This window comes from Rhinatrema bivittatum, chromosome 1 (assembly GCF_901001135.1).
Source record: "Rhinatrema bivittatum chromosome 1, aRhiBiv1.1, whole genome shotgun sequence".
Classification (NCBI taxonomy): Eukaryota; Metazoa; Chordata; class Amphibia; order Gymnophiona; family Rhinatrematidae; genus Rhinatrema; species Rhinatrema bivittatum.
The window spans coordinates 484,709,461-484,730,829 of record NC_042615.1 but is presented as its reverse complement, the minus strand read 5'-3'; the positions used below and the strand labels follow the sequence as shown (position 1 = coordinate 484,730,829).

Sequence of the window (21,369 nt, the reverse complement as noted above, 5' to 3'; positions counted from 1 at the left end):
ACTCGGAGACATTCCCAATGGAAGCAGAGACTGAACTGACAGATGGACTAGATATGATACTACACTTTGTTATGCTCCTGCCCGCAGCCCCCATTCCACAGACAGGCCCTCACCTACCTCCATGCTGGCCCGAATCTGCTGCCTCTCTGCCGTGGCCTGGGCCACCCCCAAGCCGTGCTTCCTCCTTCCTCTGCAGCGCGAGCCGCCCGGGTCCTCACTTGTGGCAGGAAGCCGCCTCCAGCGCTGTCCTCTCTTTTGCGGCCCGACGCCACTCCTGGCACCTCCCTCACGGCCTTTGCCGCTGCCGCTCACTCTTCCTTCATGGCTGTGAGCCGTGCCGCTGACTCCGCCTCTGCAAGCAGGGACATCTCCGCTGGGATTCTCTCCAGCGGCATGGAGCTGCTGCTGTCTTCCTCTCCTCTCTCAGGGCAGGAAGCCGCCCCCAGCATGGCTCTCCTTCATGGCAGGACACCGCAGCAGGCCTCTGCTCCTTCTTCCTTTCTCTGGGTCTCCTCTAGGTGCAGGCATGCGCCTCTTCTTCTCATTTAAAGGGCCAGCATCAGGAAACATTCCACGGCCCCTCCGGATGATGTCGTCTCAGCACTTCCTGGTTCAGTCCTATATAAAGGCCCTGCTTCAGCTCCTCTGGGCCTTCGAATCAGATTTCATAGTCGTCCATGTCTCCTCTTCTCCAGTCAAGGTCCTCCGTGGTCTATTCCTGTCCAGATGGCTTCATGTTCCATGTTCTTCTTGTTCCTGATGTTCTCCGTCTGATGTTCCAGGTCTCATCCCTCGTCAGACCTTCTTCGTGGTATGTTCCAGTCCTCAGGTCCCTCTTCCAGAAGCCCTGGTGTTCCTCGTCTGTGTCCTGATGTCCTTGGGTCCAGAGGTGCCAATCTCCTTTGTACCTGATGTCCTTCATTCCAGTCCTGCTCCTGATGAATCCCCTAGCAGCCTTGCCGACCGCCGGACTTCATCTCCAGCCGACCTTCTTGGGAGTAAATCCATTTTATTCGGTGTCCATCTCTGGTGATTGGAGTCCCATTCCGGCTGGCTCCTTCTTCAAGTGCTGTCTGGATCCTTTCTCCGTCCTGTGCATGTCCCGCTCTCCGCGTGGTATGTGACCAGCCTCTCAGGTTGTGTAGGGCGCGCAGTGGGACAGGGTGGTCTGTGACCAGCCCACAACGGGCTGTGTAGGGCGCCCTGTGGGACAGTGCCATTCTAGTTCCCAGAGTCTCATCTCGTCCAAGTTCCAGGAGTCCTCATTTCGTCCAAGTTCCAGGAGTCCTTGTTTCATCCAAGTTCCAAGAGTCTCGCCTCATCCAAGTTCCAGGAGTCCTCATTTCATCCAGGTTCCCAGAGTCTCGTCTCGTCCAAGTTCCCATATCCTTTAAGTATACTGACTCTTCTTCGTGTCTTCAAGTATTCGGAGTCTTCTGAGTCTTCAAGTCTTCGTCTGAGTCCTCAGTCCGAATCCTCCAAGTATACTGGCTCTATTCATGTTTTCCAAGTATCCGGAGTCTTCTGTTCCAGTTCCTTGTTTCTTTGTTTCCAGCCCTCTGCCTCCGTCTGACCTCATGCACTTGTCGCTCCCTTGCGGCTGGTCTGGAAGGGCTACCAAGTGGCTGGAGGGCTACTCCTCAGCCCAGCATTGTGTTGCTGGAGCTCACTGGTGCGTGTTGGTTCAGTGGGGGGCTGACCCTGCCTTGTCCCAGTTCCTGTGTTCCTGCTTCACCTGTGCCTGTACTCGCTCACCTCTCTCGGGGTGTGTCTTAGGCTCCTCCCTGAGTTGCTCTGTGGGCCAAGGGCTGACATTCTCCCAGGAGCAGGCGATCGTGCCTCTGTGTCCTTCCTCTGGACCTGCAGGGTGCGTTCGCAACACACTTATTGTGACAAGATTGGTATTATAAGGATTATTTATGCCTTGTCCCAAATAACTTTCTGGACTATCCTTGAGCTCAAAAACTTGTAACTTCTGTTTGTTTATGTAGAACATGGCCACCTTGTTATCTGTCTGGATCAAAATTCTCTTTCCCAAAAGAAAATGAGAGCCCTTAGGGCATAGTGGATGGCTTGCATCTCCAGGTAGTTGATTTGTAGATGATTCTCCACTAGGGACCATGATCCTTGAGTCCATGTCCCCACCCTCTACCGCATCCCTTGCTGGAGCTGTCAGTAGACAGTCACTTGCTGCAGCAATGAGTGGCCCTCCTTTAAAGTTTCTGGATGCACCCATCAATGAAGAGATGCTATCGTCCTGTGGGTCACTAAGATGTGGTGGGATAAAGACTGGTAGTATTGATCCCATTCATATTGAAGACCCCATTGAAGGCACTGCATGTGCAAATGAGTTAGAGGAACCACATGCACCACAGCAGCCATTTTTCTAAGGAGGACCAGGACAGACCTTGCTGATGCTTTATCCTAATGGATAGATCTTACCAGGCCCCTCAGCAATGTGGCTCTTTCAACAGGGAGAAATACATTCTTTTGAAGCTAGCTTATCCAGGCTATGAACTGAATTCTTTGAGCTGGAACAGAGTTTGATGGCAAATTTTACCAGGAAACCCAGATACTAGAGGAGCCATGGTGGTCTTCCCCAGGGACCCTAGAACTCCTGATGGCGATAGACCCATCAGTACTTAATTGTTTAAGTATGGGAACATGCAGACTCCCTGCCAGCAAAGCATGCCGCCACTACCGCAAGGCATTTTGTGAACATCTTTGGGGCCGCAGAGAGGTCAAAGGGGCGCACCTTGTATTAGTAGTGTGTGTCCTTCATCACAAACCTGAGGAACTCGCAATGTATGGGGTGAATGGGGCTCCTATAGAAGTGGCCGAAGTCCTGTCAGTGGTGTCAAAAACTTTATAAGCAGAACCGATACGGTGCTTCTCACATTGTTTCATGTCCTTGTGAAAAGGTATATAGGAGAAACCCTCAGAACACTTTAAAGGAGAGCAGGAGAAAGCAGACAATATGCCCAAACTTTTTCTGTTCGAACACTTTTAACTTTGAGACTGCTGAGGTAAGCAGGCTGATATTTTTCTGCTTTATGTGTAAATAAAATACTTTCTGTGAAGAAAAGGCCGGATTCCAGACTGCTCTGCCCTCCTGTACACTCCCCGAGTTGAGAACTGCTCACAAGTCCTCCACTGCTTGCTCTGAGTAGGTTGAATTTGTCATATGCTTTATCTTTTTCATGCATTCATGCAGATACTGCACCATGTAGAGTTGGGGAGCTGCGATCCAGGCACTTGGCAGGACTGCTGGAAATTCTTTTTACCAAATGTCTCCAATGACCTGAGTCCTACCCAGGAAGCATGTTGGAGTACACCAAGTGCACTTAGCATGTTTCAGTGCTGAATTCAGTACTGAGAAGTAGCGGGGAAGTTGGACGACCCAAAAACCTGGGGAAGCTAGAACCCTGTATTTAAAATCCAGTTTACAAGCTGCTGGCAGGCATGATTTTGGTATCTGTTTCATCCTCATCTGAAGTCCCGCAGAAGTCTGTGAACTGGGATATCCGCAGAAGCCACTAGAGGATGAAGAAACTGAGGAAGTCCATAGACATCTCTTCTCAGGTCCTTTTCCTTCCTGATATTGATGAACAACATCTTTGCCAGCTTATCCAAGAACGTGGAGGAGCATAGGTCCTCCAGAGGAGAAGTATGCTGAGGTAGGTCATAGAGAGGATCTGAAGGAATCCCCATAGAATCTTTCTCCTCTCTCCCCCATGGGGGAACATTAAGCCAGACCCCGAAGACGAAGAGGGCAACAGAGGAGGAGACTTGTTCTGTTCTGAGGTTTGAAATATCTGGTAAGAACTCAGAATGGACAGAATTCACTTCATCCATTAGGTGACTCCCCTGGATGAGGGGAATCTTTCACCTTGTTGTGAGGACTTACTCCTAACTCCAGAAGCTCTTGTTGAGAGGCATGCACTTGTGTGTGACCTTGGGTGGCCCCACTATGGGAAAACATTCCTTCCTTTCACTACCTCCAACAGCTGGAGTTGAAGGAGAGTCAACCTCTTCAGAAATTTATATCTGTTCATTATCATTATTGCACCATGGTAGTTGGCAGTGCCAAATCCAAGGTACTCCATGCCGATTGCATTGACACTTCTGTCAATTGGCATCCTAGTCCATGGACAATGCTGGTTGTGCTTCCCACTGTACCCTATCCTCAATAGTAGGACTTCTGGATTTTTGCACCAAAGTGCTCTGCTCAGATACAACTGGTGGCATCTTTGCATACTGTGCCAAGAGGAACCACTGTCCCTTAGAGTATGAGCTCCATACTGAGGACATGGATAGCGTTCTGATCTGCCCCAGGTCCAGGTAAAGCAAATGATTCCAGCATAGCTCTCTGCTTCAACGGCAGGGGAGAAAGACCGATACTTCACGCATATCCAGCATAGCTCTCTGCTTCAACGGCAGGGGAGAAAGACCGATACTTCACGCATATCCAGCATAGCTCTCTGCTTCAACGGCAGGGGAGAAAGACCGATACTTCACGCATATTCAGCATAGCTCTCTGCTTCAATGGCAGGGGAGAAAGTCCGATACTTCATGCATATCCAGCATAGCTCTCTGCTTCAACAGCAGGGGAGAAAGTCTGATACTTCACTTTCAATGCATATCCAGCATAACTCTCTGCTTCAACAGCAGGGGGAATGAAGAAAAGTGGATCTGTATACAGACAACAACCAACAAGGACTGAATTACATAGTCTGGGTAAACAAATAAGCATGGGTGTAGCTTGCTTATTGCGGTGGTTACTACCTCTAACTAATTAAGCTAGATATTCACTTAGATGCAGTTCCAACACTGCTCTCTACATTAATGGTGAGGGTGGAAGGGAAATAGAACCAAAAGGTTACTAAGAGCCAAGACTAACAGAAGTATGAGAAAAAAAAAAAATAGTGCAAAGCTTACTGGGCAGACTGGATGGGCCGTTTGGTCTTCTTCTGCCATCATTTCTATGTTTCTATGTTTCTATTTGGTGCTCTGGGAGTCTTCTGTGCAGTGATGGATGAAGGGGCCTATGGCGACAAGGCTACCTACTGCCTCATCATTGAGAAAGGTCCTTCTCCAGCAGAGACCTGCACCAATGACATTGGCTTTTTCATCAGCACTGAGGGGGTCAACCCTGAAGCAAGTCCCTCACATTGTTTGGGTGCTTTTCTTGGCATCTTGACTGGCGCCACAGGCTTTTGTACCATGCTCAATCTCTGACCAAACGTGGATCCGGAACTGATGCCACAGGAGGGGGAGCCTTCTTGTGATTACAACATCAAAATGGGGAAGATTCCTGCCTTGACGCCTTCTATTGAAAGCCTGACGATGTCTTCCTTCTAGACAAGGAGCGGCTTCACTTTTCAGCCTTTTGGGCTCTTTCCTGACAGCACCCTCTTTAGGTTTTCCATCTTCCAGGCATAGAGCTACTGCATTCTAGTGGACATACGACCATAGCTGTAGCAGTTGGAGTCATAGCCCAGGCCCATGACATCCATTGCAGAAGACATGCATATCCGTAATTGAAGTCTTATCAATCTTCTGGATTGTTTTGAAGGTATAAATAAATATATAATTAAAGGTGATCCAGTTAATGTAATGTATTTGGATTTCAGAAGGCATTTGACAAAGTACCCCATGAGAGACCCCTCAGGAAATTACAGTCATGGGATAAGAGGTAGTATCCTATTGTGGATTGGTAACTGGTTAAAAGACCAGAAACAGAGGGTGGGACTAAATGGTCAGTTTTCCAAATAGAGAAAGATTGTTAGTGTAGTTCCACAGGTATTGGTACTGGGACCTGTACTGTTTAATATATTCATAAATGATCTTTAAAAGGGGACAATGAGTGAGGTGATCACATTTGCAGATGAGACAAAATTATTCAGATTTGTTAAAACAGCAGCAGATTGCAAGGAACTACAGAAGGACATTGTGAGAGTAGGAGACTGAGCAACTGAATAGCAAATGAAATTTAAAGTAGAAAAGTGCAAAGTGATGCGCATAAGGAAAAGTAATCCCAACTACACGGACATGATTCTGGGTTCTTTATTGGGAGTCACTACCCATGAAAAGGAACTTGGAATGCCTGTGGACAGTAAGTTGAAATCCTCTGCTCATGTGCAGCAGTGGTCAAAAAAGCAAATAGAATATTAGGAACGATCCATAAAGGAATGCAGAACAAAATGGAAAATATCATATTGCCTCTGTATCAAGCCATGGTGTAATCACATCTTGACTGTGTACAATTCTGGTCGCACCATCTACACAAATATGTAGTGGCACTAGAAAAGGAGCAAAGAAAGGCAACAAAAATAATAAAGAGGATGGAACATCTCTCCTGTGATGAGAGGCTAGCAGGCTAGAGCTTTTCAGCATGGAAAAGAGCTGAGAAGGGACATGATAGAAGTTTACAAAATCATGAGTGGGATGGAACGGGTAAATAAAGGATGGTTATCCGGCTCCTTCTTATACAGATTTGCAGCAGAAATGGGTAAAGGACACTGATATAGAGGTGTCACCTGAGTAGCTGGGTAAAGCTTTTCCGGGGTCTCTTCTCCTAACAGACAATATGATGTTACGAGAGGCCCAATTTAAATTATTAGAGTCTTTTTCTCGCAGTATAGGGCTTTCAGAACTCAGATAACAGACTCCGACAATTGTATCAAATACGGGGTATCCAGGAGTTCTTTGGCTCATTCTTTCAGGTTTTGCCCTCAAGTCCAATCTTTCTGGCTGCGGGTTTTGGATTTCCTGGGCAAACTTTTAGGACAGCTGCTAATTCCATCATTGGAAGCTATGCTTTTCGACAATCTGACTGGGATGCTGCCGCTTCATAAGAGTGCCCTTTTACTTATTAGGAAGGACCTTTAAGTGGAGAAAAAAGGTTATTTTGACAGGCTGGAGATTAGAGGATCCAGCCTCCTTTTGGAATTGGTGGAATGCCTTGTATATTGTGATGCAGATGGAGAGCCTGCCCTGAGGTACTTTGCTCCGATGTAGACAGAGCTGTCTTTATTGTGGATGAAAAGGGAAACCCTCACCATCACCACCTCCTTGCCCTTGGCAAGTGCATAACAAGATAGGGAGGTAACCAAATGTCCTAGGGCAGGTGAGTGAGGCAGCTCAGAGAGGTTATCGGTGAAGTAGCCACGGGTGGGCCATGGCCCACTCACTTAGGACTCAGGCCCACCCAACCAGAGCTGTCTGATCCAGAAGAGGGCCGGAGCCCGGAGCAGGAAGGCCATTGCGGGATCCCATCCCCATGACAGCAAAGAAAAGAAATGGAGCTGCAATGCCTTTGTGGGGTTCCATCCCTGCGGTGGCAAAGAGGATGGCCGGAGCAGCAATGCCGTCACGGGATCCCATCCCCGCAGCGGTGGAAGTAGGAATTTGGCTGTGCCTAATGAAAAGGCCTGGTGTGTGTGTGTGAGTGAAAATGGGAGCCTGAATGTGTGTGTGTGTGGATTAGAATGGGAGCTGTGCAGGTGTGTATGTAAATGAGAATGGGAGCCTGAGTGTGCATCTGTCTGTGGGTGAGAATGGGAGACTGGGTGTGCGTTTGTGTGTGCTTAAGAATGGGAACCTGGGTGTGCATCTGTGTGTATGAGAATGGGAGCGGAGGCAGGGGGTTGAGAGAGCGAGAGCTTGTTGTGCTAGAGCATGTGAGAATGAGAGTTTATGTGTGTGTGGGGGGTATGGTAGAGCATATTAGAGTAAGAGCTTGTGTGTGTCTGAGGAGGGAGAGTATTTGAGAGTGAGAGCTTGTGTTTGTGTAGAGAATGTGAGAGTGAGAGCTGGGGGGGGGGGGGGGGAAAGCATATGAAAGTGAGAGCTTGTGTGTGTGAGGCAGTCTCTGAGAGAAAGCATGAGCCTGTGTGTGTGTGAGGAAGGAGGAAGGGAAGAAGACAGTAGGAGAAGAAACAGAATGAGAAGAGAGACCCTAAAAAGGAATTAGGAAATGACCAACAAGGGAAAAGTTGGAAAAAAGAAACCAGGACCAACTGATTAGACAAATGCAAAGATCAGACAACAAAGGTAAAAAAAAAATATTTTAAGATTTTAGCAATTGGAATATGCCATCTTTGGGAATGTGCATTTCTTATATTTTTGTATTTTGCTTTTTCTTCAGTATTCCACTGCTCAGAGTAATTTCTCTGGCTTTCTATTTTGGTTGTATCTGCATGTTTCTGTTTCTAATTTGTAGTCTCTTATTTCAATATTAGGTAAGGGTTGGTCTCTGTTTTGCCTGTGTGTGTGACTGAAGTGCAGTATTTCTGCTCACATGTAGTTTCTCTGTTGTAGTCCAGCTTGTTTTGTTACTCCAGTAGGTGATGTATTAATGTCCTAGGGCCTGGTGTAGTATTTACATTGCTGCTTTTCCATAAGGTTGCTGTTATTTGAATCCTGAGAGTCAGTGCTGTGACTGTATGATATGGCAAGGTTCTAGATGTCTGTTTTTTTGCAGGAGTTTATGTTACTTTGCAAAATGTTTAACAGTGGAGGGTTATTTTTTGCTGAGGTGACACCAAAATTTGAATATTTTTTTTCATGTTGGTTGTAATGTGAATTGTCCTAGCTCTGCTCTACACCTGTTCTGATGATTAATGCTATTTTATTGTAGTTTTGATAATTTCTGGCTTTCTGCAAAGAGGATGCATGAAAGAATACATTGATTTTTGTTTTATTACATAATTGATTGACTGTTTGTTTTCTTTGCTTTTTACATGATATACTTGTACATTTATAAGCTGCAATAAATATAAAATAAATTAATACAGATTAATAAGGAATTTTAAGTAAGTGCTTGAAATAATTGAGGTAAAATGTTTTAAAATTTCATGCATGATGCATAATGGCAAAACTACTTAGAAAACCATTGTAGGGTGCAATATATGGCATCATTTATCAATAAGAATACAACTAGTTGTTCTCAGACCTACATGCCTACAGTTCACCCAATTTAACCTTGTGCTCACCCAAAAAAAATCAGTTCTGGCCTACGCCACTGATGGTCATCAACACAGGCTCCAGTGCATGGAGTCAAGAGTTGTCGTTCCAGGGCTTTGCCCCCTTTCTTCCTCAGTTTTCCAGCTTTGCAAGCCTGATTTCCGCTTATAAAACACAGTTTATGTAGCAAAAATCTGTTTTATGCACAATTGAGATTTTCAACACACAAATCTTGAGAATAGGATCCCTGCATCACAACCCCCGCTAGATTAATATTGGTTAGAACATAACAACTGCCATGCTGCTGGGTCAGACCAGGATTGATTGAGCCCAGCATCCTGTCTCTAACAGTGGCCAATCCAGGGCACAAGTACCTGGCAGCTCCCGTAAAGCAGATCTGATTTCTGTTACTCAATCCCAGGGATAGCAGTAGCTTTCTTTAGTCTACCTGGCTATTAATGCATTATGGACTTTTCCTCCAGGAACTTGTGCAAATCTCTTTTAAACCCTGCTATGCTGGTCATCTCAATCATGTCCTCTGGCAACAGATTCCACAGCTTGATTGTACGCTATAGCCCAAATTTTCAAAGCCCGGCGTGCGCAAAAACCGGGGGATACGCACTTGGCCGGGCTGTGAGTGTGCCAAGTGCATTTTTAAAACGACCCGGCCACGCGCATATCTCCTAATACGCACCGAAGTACCAGGCTCCTTGAAAGGGGCAGGCCGGGGGCGGGACAGCAGCCATTAGGCCCTGTCCCGGGAAAGTGCGTGCCAACAGCCAGACGGCACACTGAACTTACTCCTGCTCAGAGGAGCGGGTAAGTTCTAAACCAAAAATTTTACGATAGTTAGGGGAGGTTTAAGGGGTCGGGGAGGAGAGGGGAAAAGGGAGGAAGGGTAGGTAGGGGGGATACGAAAGTTCCCTCCCAGTCCGCTCCTTAATTGGAGCAGATTGGGAGGGAAGTGGGGTAGGTCCGATCGCGTCGCCGCATATTATTTTTTAAAATCCCTCCCTTGCGCACGCGAGCTGCCACCTGCCCGCACATGCACATGCCGATATTCAAATCGGGCGCCCGTGTGTGCATGGGAATCGTATTTTATAACATGCACACGGTGACGTGTGCATGTTATAAAATCGCCACATCCGTGTGCATGCGCCAGGAACCGCACGCACATGGACGCAAGCACGGGCCTTTGAAAATCTACCTCATGTGAAATAGTGCTTTCTGAGATTTGTTTTGGGTCTGCTAGTTGTTAGTTTCATGGTTTTTCTCCCTTGAAAGGGTAAATAACCGTCCTTAGCCATTCCACCCCACTCATTTTATAAACTTCTATCATGTCCCCTCTCAGCTGCCTTTTTTCCCAAGTTGAAGAGCCCTAACCTGCATAGCCTCTCATCATAGGAGATCCCTTTATCATTTTTGTTGCCCTCTTCCTCATCTTTTCTAGTTCTGCAATGTCTTTCTTGAGATGGTTTTGGTTTCTTTATGTATAATCCGCTTAAAATCCCTAAGCAGCTCACATAGAGGACATTCATAATAAAAGAACCAAATCTGCAAGAACTAAAAGAAATTCTAAAACAACATATCAAAAACGATAAAGTATAGTAAAATGTGATAAAACAGAATAAAACAGCAAAGAGCAAGATATGTTATTTAAAAATACACTTCCTGAAAAAAGGAAGGTTTTTAAATGAGTTTTAAAAGTTGTTGTGAAGGGCAGCTATAGAGAAGGGGGTGTTGTAGACACCACCTCCTGAAGTGGCGCAGGGTGACAAGACTGGAGGCTAAGCGTGGGCAGTCCAGCGAGGCTGGAATGGAGCTCTGGAGCGAGGTGCTGACTGGTATGGAGCTCTGAAGCAGAGTGCAGGTAACCACAGGAACAGACTGGAACTGAGTGCTGAGAAGCATGGACTGGAACAGCAGGAGCAGACTGGATTAAGAGTACAGTGACTGCAGGTATACGTGAAACTGTAATGCTGGAATAGACAGGATCTGAGTGCAGGTAAGCATAGTCTGGAACAGACTGCATCTGGGTGCAGGTAAGAGTGGAGTGATTGCAGGTATACATGGAACTGGAATCCTGGAACAGACAGGAACTGAGTGCAAGCAAGCAAGGAAGTGGGACTCTGGAAACAGGGCCTAGGGCAAGACAGACTAGGACAAGACAGGACAAACCAGGACAAGGACTACACAGAACATGGAACAAGAAAGTCCGAAGGCTGCATAGGGAAGACAGAGAGACCTAGAAGCTAGGAAGAGACCTAGAGAGTCTCAAGGCTAGGCCAGGTCTTGGAACAGAGAGAGGCCTAGTAACATAGAAGAGACCTGGAAGCCTCAGGGCTAAGCCGGGTCAGGGAACAGAGAGAAGCCTAGTATCATAGAAGAGACCTGGGAGTCTCAAGGCTAGGCTGGTACAGAGAGAGGCCTAGTACCATAGAAGAGACCTGGGAGTCTTAGGCTAGGCTGGGAGAAAAAAGAGGCTTAGTGTAGGCTACAAGGCAAGGAAGGAAACAGAAGGCCCTAGGCCACAGAGCAAGGCTTGGAACAAAAGGCTGGATGTCCACAAGGCAAGACAAAGGCAAGCTGGGGTCATAAAGCCTGGAGGCCAGGAGATAGGGCAAAACAAAGCTGAAGTCAAAAGGCCTGGAAGCCACGAGACACAGCTAGGAATGGCTTGAAAAAACCGCAAGGCAGAGGTGGCTAGAGCAGAGAGCCAAGAAGAACTCAATGCCGAAGTACTAAGGGGAAGGACAGACCGGATTAAGAAGGGCTGGAGTCTGGGTGTGATGCAGGCAAGGGAGGCTGGGATAGTCAGGGAAGAGAGTTCCTGGAGGTCCCCTGCTGGCACAGAGGCTGAAGCACAGGCTGAGGACAGGAGCCAGAGCTCACTGGGGTCCTCTGGTGGAGGGGAGGCCATGCAGCACCTGGAATCACAACAAAAGGTTTTAGACATGTAGTAAACCTTAAGTGTTTCTGGTAAATTATTCTATACATTGGGTGCAGCAACTGAGAAATTACAATTCTGGGTAACCTTCAAACAAGCTTGACGGATGCTTGGTATTTCTGAAAGGAGCGTAAAGCTCTATTAGAACAATATCTTTTTAGTAATGTATCACATCCAGATGGTGGATTCTGAGAAAGCAGTTTATGTACTGGTACTGTAACTATATATTTAATTCTTGCATGCACAGGGAGCCAATACAGATCAACCAGAACAGGTGAAATATGTTCACAAATTGACCACCCTGAAATCAACCAAGCGGCAGCATTTTACAGCAGTTGCAGAGCATTAATTACAACATTCGGCAAACCTAAATATAGTGCATTGCAGTAGTCAAACACAGGTAAAATCAATATCTGGTCAACAACTCTAAAATCATTAGAATCTAAAAGTGGTTTAATACTACGAAGAAGTTGTAGTTTATAAAAACCCCTTTTAACCACAGCCTTTGCTTGTAAGTGACAGACAGATTTGAATCAAGAGTAAGACTGAGACATTTTGTGTGGGAAACTATTTTAAGTTCCTGGTCATCAGTCAACCAGTCAACACGTTTAAAGGTAGAGTAACAGATTCTTAATAACAACAGTTCTGTCTTAGCTAAATTCAGGATGTTTGTTCTCAGAAAGTCATATTTTAATTGCACAACAAACAAAAACCCAAAAGTGTAAGAATAATATTAATCAAAATATTTCCTCCTGCTGGCGGTTTTTCAGCATTCTTGGAGATTAAAAGAAATATTTAATATGCACGGCCCATTTCCTCTCTTGATAATGAAACGGCTGCTCTATTCCCTTGCATTGTTTGTTTCATGAGGAAAAAAACAAAGAAATGGATGCCACAAGATAGTCCTTTTCAACGTTTAATCAAGGAGACGTAAAATTCTTATAAACATGGCCGAGTTTCGCCACCAATGGTGGCTGCCTCAGGGGCTACAAACAAACATATATAGGTGTTTAATAACTCATACATCATGTTAAAAGCATAAAAATTAAAAACATAAATAATCATGAACAAATAAATACATAATTCAAAAGGATTTATGAATAAATAAAAACTATGTAAATTCTATCAGAGTGACAATGGACAATGGAATTTCATCTTAAAAAAGGAGAAAAACTGCTTAAGAAGAACTACAAACAATTTCAACAATACAAAAATATTTTCAATAATGAATATAAAAGATACCTTGTTGGTCACAGAGCAGTATTCAGATGGTGGTCCAAATAAGATCAAATGTATATCTATGTCTATTTAAAAATAATAAATCATGATCAGCTATATTATAAAATATAATTCAGTGGTTCAATCATATATAAACCATACATTGATATATGATTCAAGTAATTAATGTGACATATAAAACAAAATACTAGTGTAAAGAAATATTTGTTGTACAATCATTGGACTCAATAGAATCTGTCCTCTCTCCAGAATACCCCATAGAGTGGAAACACCTGACTGGGTCCTCCGGTGGGCATATAATTCTAAGTTCGCTGGTCACCCATGGAGAGCGCGACCCCTAGCGTTGCTCCAGCAATTCTTCTGGTGGCCCTCTATGGTCTCTGATGCTAAAGCATACATCAATTCCTGCAATATTTGCGCTCAACAGAAAGCCCCAGTCAGTCGACCATGGAGTTTGTTCCAGCCACTTCCAGCTCCCGAGGAACCGTGGATGCATCTCTCCAGGATTTCATTGTGGACTTACCATCTAAGGGTCACACAGTTATATGGGTTACCATAGATAGGTTTTCTAAAATGGCCCATTTTGTTCCACTACCGTGCCTACCATCTGCTCCCGAATTGGCACACCTGGTTTTTCTCCATATATTTCAGCTACACGGCTTGCCCAAGGACATTGTCTCCGATAGGGGTCCACAATTTGTTGCCCAATACTGGCGCACTCTTTGCAATAAATTTGGCATCAACATCGTTTAACAACAGTGTTACATCTGCAGGCCAATCGACAAGCTGAGCGTATGATCGCTCCTTAAAATCCTTCCTCCGCGCCAGGCTGCATCCCAGGCCAAGAATTCTGCGGTCATCCATCGACACTCGGCCCCTTCCTGGCCAGAAAGTCTGGTTAAGCACACAGTATATTCCGCTTAAGGTACCTTCCCAAAGGTTTGCACCGAGTTACATTGGACCTTTTCCATTCATTTGTCGTGTTGGACCAGTTACATACCAGCTTCGGTTGCCTCTAACATTGGGAATCCATAATACGTTTCACGTATCATTTCTGAAGCCAGTAGTTTTATCTTGGCCTTCACAAAAGGCTCCCAAACCACCTCCGCTAGTTGCGAAGACCAACACTACCTTCAAAGGGGCGTGGGATAAACACTGTGGATCCATAAAGTCTAGAGGACGTGGATGAAGAGTGGGTGGCTCACGGGAATGACGGCTACTACCTGGAGATAATACCCTTATTCAATAAACATACACGCAGTTAATGCGACTCCAACATTGCTCTAAGACTCCAACATTGCTCTAAGCTTCAACGGCAAGAGGAAATGTGGAAAAAAGGATTTGCATTCACAAAAAAGCGGGGAGTAGCTTGCTTGTTACGGCAGTTACTATCCCAAACCAAATAAGCCTGATACTTCACTTTCAATGCATATCCAGCATAGCTCTCTGCTTCAACGGCAGGGGAGAAAGACTGATACTTCACGCATATCCAGCATAGCTCTCTGCTTCAACGGCAGGGGAGAAAGTCTGATACGTCACGCATATCCAGCATAGCTCTCTGCTTCAACAGCAGGAGAGAAAGTCTGATACTTCACTTTCAATGCATATCCAGCATAACTCTCTGCTTCAACGGCAGGGGGAATGAAGAAAAGTGGATCTATATACAGACAACAACCAACAAGGACTGAATTACATAGTCTGGGTAAACAAATAAGCATGGGTGTAGCTTGTTTATTGTGGCAGTTACTACCCCTAACTAATTAAGCTAGATATTTCACTTAGATGCAGTTCCAACACTGCTCTCTACATTAATGGTAGGGGTGGAAGGGAAATAGAACCAAAAGGTTACTAAGAGCCAAGAGTAACAGATAAGTTTGAGAAAAAAAAAGTGCGAAATTTGCTGGGCAGACTGGATGGGCCATTTGGTCTTCTTCTGCCGTCATTTATATGTTTCTACAAGGTCCATGAAGTCCTTGATGTTCGCCATAGGGGCCGCCAGTGGGAATACCTCCTTTCCTGGGAGGGTTACGGCCCCGAAGAGAATTCGTGGGAACCACCTCTTAACATCTTGGATAAAAACCTCCTCCTGCAATTTCATCGTGCCCATCCAGGCAAACTGAGACCTCCAAGAGGGGGGTACTGTAACGCATGCCGGTCGCGGCAGATATGCGTGCTGGTCACGGCAGATCCGCGGCCTGGTTCCCTCACCTCTCTCAGACGAATCCAGTGCCTGGTTCCTCTTCCCTGGCGGCAGTAGACTGCCGGCTCCGTCCTCGGGCTGCCCCCGGTGCCTCAGCTTCAGCTACGGATTTCTGTGTTCCTTGTCGGGCCTCTCTGCGTGGCCCACAGAGATACGCTACCATCCAGCACCGTGCCCCTCCCTAGGCGTGTATGCACGCATCACTGACTCTTATGAAGGGCCCGCCGCGGGAACTTGACTGCTGCCCCAGATGATGACTTCATCGGAGCTCCGGTACTTAAGGCCGGGATCCGCTTCCAATGATTGCCTTTGCAACAGGTCTCCATGCTGGTCGTGTACTCGTTGCCTCCTGGTGATTCTCCTGGTTCCTGATCCTCGCTGATTCCTGTTCTTGTTCGCCTTTGTTCCTGCATTCCTGATTCTTAATTTACCATTGGATTGCCTTCTCGGACACGACCTCTGCATTGCCTGACTATGCCATTGACTCTTTCCAAGCCCGGACCTCTGCATTGCCTGACTACGCTATTAATTCTCTCCAAGCTCGGACCTCTGCATTGCCTGACTACGCCATTGACTCTCTGCAAGCCTGGATCTCTGCATTGCTTGACCACGCTATTGACTCTCTCTAAGCCTGGATCTCTGCATTGCCTGACCATGCAATTGACTTTCTCCAAGCCTGGATCTCTGCATTTGTTGCGACCATAGGTCTGCGACGGCTTCGCCCCGTCTACCTCACTCTTCTTGCGGTTCTTCCCGCTCACCTCGGACTACTGTTGCTGCGGCGTCTGTCTGCCGTCCTCTCCAGCGTCCCCGGACCGGCTTTGGTGCTGCTTCCCGCCATGCTCCTCCCAGGTACCATACGGTGCGCGCGTGCTCACCGCCCTCATCTTTATTTCCTCGTTGCCGTGAACCTCAGGGGCGTCCCCCTGAGATGATGTCACGCTGCCTGGATATTTAAGCCTACTACTTTTTCTAGCTAATCGAGTTAGCAACTCCCGGAACACTATGGATGGGATTTGCTCTCCGTACCGAAGCTACTCTGCCACGTTAGCGTTATCTGGAACTCTTATTGCATACCCGCTCCTCGGGGGCCTCCTGCTTCTTACAGGTGCTATCAGGAAACCGGTACTCGCTCCTTGAGGGCCCATGTTCCCTGAGTCACTGCCTGCATCTACAACCCTTTCTACTTGGAAGACTTCACTAACAGTTTCCATCTGTGAGTACAACTACCATTTATTCCACAGTACTGCTTCCCTGGAACCAGGTACTCGCTCCTCGAGGGCCTGCCCTCTGTTTCAGTGCCAGACCTCTCGTCTAGTGGAACCGCTGTGTGAGTACAATACCACTGAGTCTCTCTACTCTAAGGGATCAGGTATTTGCTCCTCGAGGGCCTGCTCTCCCTGTCTTGGAGCTTCTCCTATTCTACCTGGGACTCTGTATGTTTCTCACAGTGTATTCATAACTCTTTCCACTACAGCACAGCCAAGCAGAGGATTCGCTGTTCCAGTGTCCTGTGGGATACTCGCCCAGCCAGGCTCAATATCTACTACTCACTACCTCTGGTGGTTTCCAAAACTGTTTAAATAAAGATTCAAATCTGTGTTTGTGTGTCCAGAGTCTAGCCTGACACCGTGGTCCCTCACGGGACTGCCACCCGTGAGCGTGGTCAGCTGCTCACGGGTGTCCAAGGATCCACCCAAACATCAATAACCATAACAGCATTGCCTGACTACGCTATTGACTCTCTCCAAGCTCGGACCTCTGCATTGCCTGACTACGCTGTTGACTCTCTCCAAGCCTGGATCTCTGCATTGCCTGACCACGCTATTGACTCTCTCCAAGCCCGGACCTCTGCATTGCCTGACTACGCTATTGACTCTCTCCAAGCCCGGACCTCTGCATTGCCTGACTACACTATTGACTCTCTCCAAGCCCGGACCTCTGCATTGCCTGACTACGCCATTGACTCTCTCCAAGTCCAGACCTCTGCATTGCCTGACCACACTATTAACTCTCTCCAAGCTCGGACCTCTGCATTGTCTGACTATGCTACGATCTCTCTCCTTGTCTAGACCTCAGCCTTGTCTTGCCACCACTTCCTGATTGCCGCCGACCCTGACTCCAGCTTGCTCTACGATGCCTATTCAGTCTACATCCTGGACTTGGCCTATTCAGGCTTCAGCCTGTTCTTGCTCGGGCGCCCCCTGTCTGACTTTGGTTCTATTGGCGCCCGGGTCTCCGGGACTTTGCCTCATCCAGTACAGACTCCTCCATTTCACTGTTGCTGCCTCTGGGTTGACCTCTCTGCCTTTCCATCGACGACGACATATGGAGGCCCTCCTAAGTCCAGCCGGCCCCAGTACCCAAAGGCTCAACCCGCGGGGAATGAGGGCTGGTATTGGTGAAGCGCCAGCCGGCCTCCATCCTTCAGCCCACTCCGACTGCTGACTGCTGTCCCCACGTAGGATCCCCACGTAGGAGGGATCCTACGTGGGGACACGTAGGATCCCTCCTACGGGTAACGTCAACCTTACCTCTGCCCAAGGGTCCACCTCCGGCGCAACATAATTAATACATCAATAAAAGAAAAAAATAGAATAACTGATCATACATCATTTGATTAAAACCAAAAATATTTCATACATCATTAAAACTAAAACAGAAAGAGATCAACTAAAATATTTAAAAGATACAATAAGAAGGAAATAAATCATACATAATCACAATCCTCAATAATAATTAATGCCAATAAATAAATATATAATGAAATGAGTAAAAAAAAAAGATAAAACCCAAAAAAGGCAAATAAATCACATCTAAAACAAATTAGCTGGCTGGAAAAGCTTGCATGAAAACAGTTTTTAGACCTTTTCTGAATTTCAAATAACTTTTTTCTAAATGTAGATCCAAAGGAAGAGAATTCCAAAGGCTGGGGGCAAGAAAAGAAAAAAAAAAAGACCTCTCTAACCTAATTTCTCTCAGAGAAGGTAAAATAAGCAATTGTTGCTGAGAAGAATGCAATAAGCGACCTGGTTTGTAAGGCATGATCAGGCTAGATAGGTATGATGGAGTTCTCCATCGCAGAGCCTTGAAAGTCAGACATCCTACTTTAAATTAAAGTCTAACATATATTGGAAGCCAATGTTGTTCAAACAGTAAAAGGGTTATGTGATCATATTTCTTTTTTCCAAAAATTAATTTGGCTGCAATATTCTGCACTGTTTGTAATCTCCTCATTTGAATCGATGTCAAACCATGAAAGAAGGCATTACAGTAGTCAAGTCATAATAAAATGAGATAGTGAGTTAAGGTCTTAATCAAGAAAAGGTTTAAGATGACGAATGTAGTGCAAAAAGAAGTATGAACTCTCTGTAATACAGATCCTGTGGGGCACCAGAGTGCATGGAGAACATAGTCAGAGCATAGCCCATTAATATGGGCTTGTTGCTATCTATTTGAGACACAAGACTGGAACCAGCTCAACACAGAGCCAGTAATGGCGCGACCAGAACTGCACACAATACCCAAGGTGTGGTCATACCATAGCTTGATACAGAGGCAATATGATATTTTCCATGCCTTTTTGGATCATTCCTATTTGCTTTTTTGACAGTGCCATCACACAATGAGCTAATAATTTTAATATATTGCCCACAAAGACTCCAATGTCCTTTTCCTGGGTCATGCAGAATCCAGCATCGTGCACCTGTAGTTAGGATTTTTTTTTCTGTGCTTTTTTCCCACATTGTTAAATGTTTTCTGAATATCCAAATGCATTACATCAAAAGGCTCACATTTATCCACCTGTTTATTTACACCTTCAAAAACATCTAAAAGATTGGTAAGACAAGACTTCCCCTTGCTAAAACTAAATCTTTCCTCATCCCTTCTTCCTCCCCCAAATAAGTATCCCTTGTGCCGAACGCCCTACTACCCAAAAGTGGAACTAAACTGAGAAGTCTGCCCTCCTAGCGCTGAGGAGAAATTACATGTTCAGCAGACGTAGACATGCTCACAATAGATAGATTGTTTCTGCTGCTGTAAATTCTTTTGTTTTGATTTACATTCTATTATTCTTGTGTTTTAATGTGAATATTCATTTGTACGCTGTTTTGATTTTATTTTTGGAAAGGTGATTATAGAGAATTATTAGACTAAACTACATTATCCACCTCCAGTAAAAGGAAGAGCAATCCAGTTTTTCTTGGTGACATCAACTGGCGTTAAAGAGGAGAGTGTTCTCCTTTCTCCTTGTGCGTGTCCCGTGCGAAAGAAGGAGCCAGGACTATAAAAGCAACATGTGCAGGCTGTAGCTCCTGCATAAACCTGGGCCATCAAACCTTCTGCCTCCCTTCACTCAGTCCAGGCAACATCAGGAAAAGTAAGGAGAGCTATCAGAGAGGGATTACAGCCAAAAGAAGAGAGCTGCCTGGAATTTACACCGCCAAGTTTCCACTGATTGACACTCCTACTCCTCCTGAGCCAGCACCTCAGTTACACAGCAGAGCCTGCTTCTGTCTTGACCTTTCTCCCCATCCCCATGTCTTTTCCTCCGCCCCATCCACTGCCCACATCCCCTCATCCCTGCACCTGCTGGGATCCTCTCCGGAGACTGAACGTAGGCTCAAATTTAGGCTTAAAGCAGCTGCTGAAATTTGGATCAGACACAATGTAAACATCCCCAGTTCCCATAAAGGGGAACTCAGAACACAAAGTGCTAACTCAAACATCTTATTTTTGGAAAGTGATCTTTAATAGTGTAAACAGCCCAAAAGATAGTATCGTACCACCGAATATAAACAGAGCATCCCCTCTGGTCCTTATTTAAGGTATATTTGGTGCTCCAGTGTTAAGATTAGGATTCAGCAAAGACTATTATTTCAGCCTTTAAAAGTCCTGTAAATCGTTCCCTTAAATATTGCAGGAAGTTGTTGCATAAAATTCCTCCATCTACTTAAGCAATGTTGCCTGACCTTTCCCTGTTTAAATGTGCTGTTAGTTTGTCCATCTCCACTGTTTCAATGGCAGTCCTGGACATGTGCACTCCCCCCCCCCACCCCCAAGTCTGCCCACAATCTCTATCCTTGAAAAGTTTCTTGATTGTAATAAGGGCTTCATGAGAGTTGTTTTTTTTGCACCCTCTCAGTTAAACCACTTGTTAAATAGCTGGTTTTCAGGTGACTTACCTGCAGCGCATGGTTGTGGAATGCTGCTGCTTGTGGGGAGCTGAGTGCAAGACAGGACACAAGATGGAGACGCAAAAGGAAGCTCAGTGCAATCCTTTCCAAAGCTGTCATGATGTTCCCTCACTTCGAGAGTATCCCCAGCAGCCCCTCTGGAAGCTGTGCTGATGCAGGCTGCGGAGTCTCGGAGAAGACCGTCAGAGGGAGCAGTCAGAGTGGTGGTGTATAGGAGCTTTATTCACGCTGACACAAGCCCCTGATTGTGCAGGGCTGGGAGGAGAGCCTGGAAAGGTGCCATACCCTCTTTTCCCTCTGCCTTCCCTAATGCCAGTAAAGGAAGTCTACATTAACCATGACTTCTAAAGAGGCAGTGATGTGAGCTGAGAGCCTCATACAAATCCACAAAGCCAGATGCAGCCACGGGACTCATAACTGCAAGGGGAGTCCCCTGTAACAGACATTCAGTTGCCTTTTGACAATGTCAGAGTCTCTCATATAGTAACAGTCTTCCTCAAACCAGATGTCCAGAAAAAACTTGCTGCTGTGCTTTGCAATGGAGAGAATCTCTTTGGAGATAAGGTCAAAGAAGCCGTGGCTCAGATTAGGGACCACTGTGTGACACTTCACGTCTTCTCCATTAGCACTCCAGACCCTCACCCTCCTCAGTCATCTGATAGGAGCTCTGAGGAGGCATTTCTATCAGCCGAGAGGATGTTTTCCTTCTCCCCCTTGGTCTCGTCAATGGCAGGCTCCTTGTGCTCACCCTCGGTAACAACCAGTACCCCAGCCAAATCCTGGGATAGGGTTTTTATTGGATCATAGAGAGCATAGCC

General features: G+C 46.1%; 1 protein-coding gene across 1 annotated transcript in view; it reads right to left on the bottom strand.

Moving 5' to 3' along the window:
• Positions 1–20,728, bottom strand: part of ITIH6 (inter-alpha-trypsin inhibitor heavy chain family member 6) — a 112,890-nt gene extending 92,162 nt beyond the window's left edge. The window contains exon 1 of the mRNA XM_029607650.1: positions 20,540–20,728. Coding sequence (XP_029463510.1) covers positions 20,540–20,650 — 111 coding nt within the window. The 5' untranslated portion in view covers positions 20,651–20,728. The remainder of the gene's footprint in view (positions 1–20,539) is intronic.
• Positions 20,729–21,369: the final 641 nt, after the last annotated feature.